The sequence below is a fragment of the Gekko japonicus genome, unplaced genomic scaffold (assembly GCF_001447785.1).
Source record: "Gekko japonicus isolate JY-2015 unplaced genomic scaffold, Gekko_japonicus_V1.1 scaffold1237, whole genome shotgun sequence".
Lineage (NCBI taxonomy): Eukaryota > Metazoa > Chordata > Lepidosauria > Squamata > Gekkonidae > Gekko > Gekko japonicus.
In genome coordinates this window covers 544,157-549,362 of record NW_015172593.1, presented here as the reverse complement: position 1 = coordinate 549,362, position 5,206 = coordinate 544,157, and the positions used below count along the sequence as shown (strand labels likewise).

General features: G+C 55.3%; 1 protein-coding gene across 1 annotated transcript in view; it reads left to right on the top strand.

Annotated features, from left to right (window-relative positions):
• The window catches only part of LOC107119095 (myotubularin-related protein 14-like), a 13,048-nt gene extending 7,913 nt beyond the window's left edge, over positions 1-5,135 (top strand). The window contains exon 3 of the mRNA XM_015421536.1: positions 4,712-5,135. Within this exon, the coding sequence (XP_015277022.1) occupies positions 4,712-4,889 (178 nt within the window). The 3' untranslated portion in view covers positions 4,890-5,135. The remainder of the gene's footprint in view (positions 1-4,711) is intronic.
• Positions 5,136-5,206: the final 71 nt, after the last annotated feature.

Here is a 5,206-nt window from a genome sequence, read left to right as displayed (position 1 = left end):
CCCTACCTTGTCAGAGACGCTCTATTTCTGGAAGGCTGTAAACAGGATCCATCTAGGCCAATCCGTAACAAGGCTGGTGTGGTTTTAATGCACTTGAGATTCCAGCCTCCTCCAGGGAAGGGGAGGTGATCTTACAGCTGCAGGTAAATTGTCGTCTCTCTGTCTTTTCCTGGGATGGAGCGAAGAGGCTGGAAGAGTGAGCACGAGAGGGCTTTGCGTGCCGCGGCGGTTTTGTGGTGGCTCTCTGGCTCACAGGTCCACCTCCACCCCTTCCCAAAAAACCCCCCGCCCCCTGTGAGTTTGTTTTGCATTCTTCTGTGAACTGATTAGATGGTTTTTCTGTTGTGAGTTCTAATACCTCCCTGTGCTTCTGCGTCCTGGGGTATCGGGGGTCTGCTGCCTGCACCTGGAGGTTCCATTTAGTCCTCCTGGGAAAATCTTGTTCCCTCTGAATGTGTCCACATTTCCCTCTTGGAATTCTGGATACTAATAACCAGTGCCACGTGTTGGGTGAGGATATTCCATAAGTGTCTGAACAGGATAGCTCTTGTAATGCAGTCACAGGTCCACTTTGTCAATTAATACTGGGGTGGGGAGGGGGTTGTATTAATTCCTCACACTTTTGCACCCTGTACTCTCTCCAAGGATCTCATAGCAATGCGTATGGAAAGGAACAATCCTTCTTCTCGCCCTTACAACCACTCCATGAGGTAGGCTAAGTAGAGTGTGTGTGATTGTCCCATGATCACCTAAGTCAGCAGAGTGGGGATTCGAACCTGAGTCTTCCCAGGTTGCACCCAGTGCCACACTGGCCGTGTAAGCCAGGGCCTGCTTTGTCTTAGGCAAGGTGGGGGGGGAGTGTCTGCAAAACGGGGCACTAAGGCCCAGCCAACGAGGAGGTAAGCTAATGAAGTGCTGCTCTTCTTGAGCAGCAAGTCCAGGACTGACTGTGTCTCTTCTGCCTTCCTTCTTTTCCTAATAATTGTGGTTGAAGTTTGCTTGTCATAGCGCTTAAACTGCAAGGCAGCCCTTACTGTGGGGAAACCCATTCTGTGGTAGAAGGGAGGAGGAGATTGGATTTGTACCCCACCTTTCACTACCCGAAGGAGTCTCAGAGCGGCTTACAGACTCCTTTCCCTTCCCCTCCCCACAACAGACGCCCTGTGAGCAGTGTTCCCTCTAAGCTGAGTTTGTGTGAGCTAGCTCACAGTTTCGTAGCCTCCGACTCACACATTTTGGTCTCAGCTCAGGAAGGACGGCTCCAGAGCAAACTGATTTATCCAGGAGCCAAATCGCTGGCTCACAGCTTTAATGCCAGTAGCTCACAAAGTAGAATTTTTGCTCACAAGACTCCACAGCTTAGAGGGAGCATTGCCTTTGAGGCAGGTGGGGCTGAGAGAGCTCTTGACGGAAACTGCTCTTTTTCCAAGGATGGCTGTGCCAGAACTACGGCTTGCCCAAGGGTCACCCAGCCAGGTACACGTGGAGGAGTGGGGAATCAAACCCGGTTCTCCCAGATTAGAGTCCGCGCACTTAACCGCTACACCAGATTGGCTCTTGCGCACATAGGAAGTGGCGGGGGGGGGGGGCAGAGAATGGTATTTTCCAGAAATCCCAGCTCCCCTTGCGAGGAATCCAGTGATCCCTCTGCAGTTTGGAGGGTGAGGCCTGCAGGTTTCTTACCAAACGCTTAGCTTAGCCGGTTGCCGCCGCTTTCCTTCTCCTCTGCCCCATCCAGTCCAGCGAGCCGCAGTGTCACTAAATGGGTAATTTCACGGCGGAAGCAGCATGTGGCTGCAGCCGAGGCTTACGCCAAAGTCTTGTGTAATCTCCTGGTAGCGCTGCCTGCCTGTCTGTGGAAGTTTTCTACAGAAGAAGCCATCATCTGTTGTAACATTGCTAAGCCCGGGCCTTTGCCTAGATGCGGGAGCTGGAATTACACGGGGCTTTGTTGGGTGGGGAGTGAGCCTGCTTCCGTGCCCAGGCATATTCTCTCCTCTCCTCCCTGTGCAGAACGAAAATCCGGTAACTGAGACTCGGTGGTTTGGGGACTTAGGCGAAGGGAGTGGGTGGTGGTAGCAGGTGAGGAGCTGGGAAATGGTGAGGGGCACACAGTTAGCCTGGGCATGCCACAGTCACGGCGAGGACTTCACTGGAGCCTGGACATGCAGGCAGTTCGGGGGGGGGGGAAGCTGTCTTTGACGTTCTCGGGAGTCCAGATTTGGCGCCAGGGAAGAGAACAGCCTGGCTGGATCAGGCCGAATTCCATTGAGTTCAGAGCCAGTCTTCCAGCAGCCGCCTGCCTGATGCCAGGAGGAATCCCAGGAGAGTGGCAGCTTTGCTTTCTGGGCCGCTCTGATGGGAGGGAAACGCCCAGTAAGCCCAGCCTGAAGAGTAGCGTTCAGAGAGTCCCCCAGCCTTGGAACTGAGTCTTCTTGAAGCCTGCTTAGGGTTGGGGGGGGGGGGCAAAAGAAGGTGAATTTTCCTTACTGAAGATGTGAGCCCTGCTTTATCTGTCAGTGGGTGATGGTATAAAGTGTTCTCTGTGTGTGTGTGTGTGTGTTAGGGCTGCCAGCTCCAGGTTGGGAAATGCCTGGAGATTTTGGGGGTGGAGCCAGAGGAGGGACAGGGTTTGGGAAAGGGAGGGACGTCAATGTGGTATAAGGCCACAGAGTCCACCTTCCAAAGTGGCCATTTTCTCCGGGGGAATGGATCCCTGTCGCCTGGAGATCAGTTGTAGTAGCAGATGTCCAGCCACCGACTGGAGGCTGGCAACCCTTGTGTGTATGTGTGTGTGTGTGTGTGGTTTCTGTGTTCAAATGCACAGTCCTTGTTCTGAAGCTTCAGAAGTATAGGCTTGGTTCTGGGGAGTTCCCCATGCGACCTGTCTTCTGTCCCTGGGGGGGGTGGGTGTTGGCGAAGCTGTTTCTTCTCAATCAGTCCCTTTTGTCGCCCGTTCTCTCTTCCTCCCCCCCCCCCCTTGCCTGGGAGGCTGGGGGGATAAAAAGGAGGCCCAGTCGGCCACCTGTCTGTGGGGTTTTCTGCGCTGCTTTTTAATCCCAGCCTCCTCCCGCCTCGTCCCCCGGCTGCTCTTTCCGGACCCAGCACTGGTGGCGGCGGGTGGCGTTCCGACACTTCCATTCAAATGAACGGTGGCAGTTCCTAGCCTGCGAAACACCGGGGGAGATGAAAGAGAATCCGTGATGGGCAGGCTTCTGCCGTGCCCTTGGGGTGACCTTTCTGAAAGGGGGATGCTGGTGTTCTCTTTGAGCGAGGTGGGGAGGGTGGAGCAGATGCGGGCGGGCAGGACAAAGATTGCTTTTCTTAAGATACCCTGAGCAGATGCCTTTGAACTCTAATCTCCCTTCGCGCGGCTCTCATCTGGAATGTCTTGTTGGCTGTCTTGTTTGCGTCTCTTCCTCCCCAACTGTATGTAGATCAGATGGAGGAGAGAGGCAAGTCGCTGGGGATGCCGTGCCCTACTCTGCATGAAGCTCCCTCGTTCCTCCGTTCTCCCCCCCCCCACACACACACACACACCTATTTCCTTACAGGATAGAAAGTGGGGGGGAGGAGGGGAGAACTAGCAGCAGGCTAGCAGTCACAGCTGGAGAGGGGTTTTTTTCCCTTTCCACTGCCCTTTAGAAACTGTGCTCTCAACTTGGGCCCAGTGGAGGGAGGGCTCTGGAGTAGTGGCTGGGCAAGGCAGCCGGCTGGCCGGGTAATGGAGCCAGAGGAGCGTGATTAATGCGGGAGCTCTCGGCCAGAAGGCTTTATCCCAAAAGCACCTTTGACGAAAGCTCAGCCCACAGAAGGCGGCGCACGGCGCGCTCTGCCTCTCCGCAGTGGTGCGGGAAGGGGAAAGGGTGGTCTTGACCTTTGCCGGAATACTGAAACTTTTGACTTTGTGCTTTTTTGAAGCACGGCAGTGGAACGGGTGACGGGGTATTTGGGTGGGCATAGCTTTCCAGGGAACAATATCCAGAGAACGGAGGCTGTTCTGATGCCTATGCCAAAGAGATGCATGTTCTGTATTCCCGAGTCTCTTCTAGGACTGTGGATTCTTTTTTTCACATAGTACGATGACTGGTTCCTCCCAAAGCACTCCCCGTGAACGCACGACTGAAGCTTTCCCTTGCGTTGTCTCCTGCCCCCTCTCCCTTGACTTGAGCCACGGAAGCTCTGTGGGGAACTGAGGTGGGAACGGCACAAGAGGGCTAAGCCAACTGTCGTGTGGAGCTTGGGCAGCCCCAGCAGCAGTTGCGAGGAGCAGATGTGGCCTTCCCTGGCCATCTGAGACTCTCTCCATGTGCTGCTTCCGAACCAGAAGAGCCTCCAAGCCACGGGCGCTGTCCTGCTCAGAAGGACGGCTGCTTGAGGTCCAGAAGACCAAGGATGAAGAGGCACCACCCAGAGACGTCCGTTGTCTCTGTGCTCCAGAGGGAGTGGGGAGCCACCTGTCCGTGTGAAGCGTCACTCGCTCGTGGAGCTGCATAGCCATAGTCTTCTGTTTTCACCTGCGTCTTGAGCAAGGGACCGAGCTCTGGTTCGGATTTTACCTCTGCCACAAACCCACTTCTCTTAGTGACCTTAGCCGAGGCCCTTTCCCCTTCAGCCTTTCCTCCCCTCCCCTAAACCTGCAGTGTGTTACGCATGTGAATGAGCAAGTCTTAAAACTGCTACAGGAAGGGTTTTTTTCTTATCCTTTCAGGCTGGTGACGCTGACAGAGCGGGAGTCTCGGCTGGACGAAGTGCGTTCGGCGTTCCTGGCTACCTACAGCAGCACGGTGGCCCTGAAGCCCGTCTCTCCAAGCCCCTCGGGGGCCATCGGGGGCCTGCTGGAGCAGTTTGCCCGGGGCGTTGGACTGAGAGGAAGCGGCATACTTTGACCTCGCTCTAGTCTGGAAGGCGAAGGAACCTCAAGCCATGTTGAGCCCAGAGTCTCTGGCCTTATTCTCCTCCGGATGCTGCCAGCCCCACTGCCTCTCTGCCGGCCCTTCTGGGTCCATCACTGACTGAAATCACCGCCTCTGCTGCCGGAGGCTGGGCCGGCGTCTGCTGGGAAGTGGGGTCCCCGCCCAATCATGCAGGACTTGGCCAGCTCTGACAAATCACCACAGTAAAATGTGTCAAAAAACACCCTCTTCTCTGGTTCTGTCTTGCGTGTCTCACTTCTTTCTCCTTGTGCCCGATGGGCTGTGCCCCA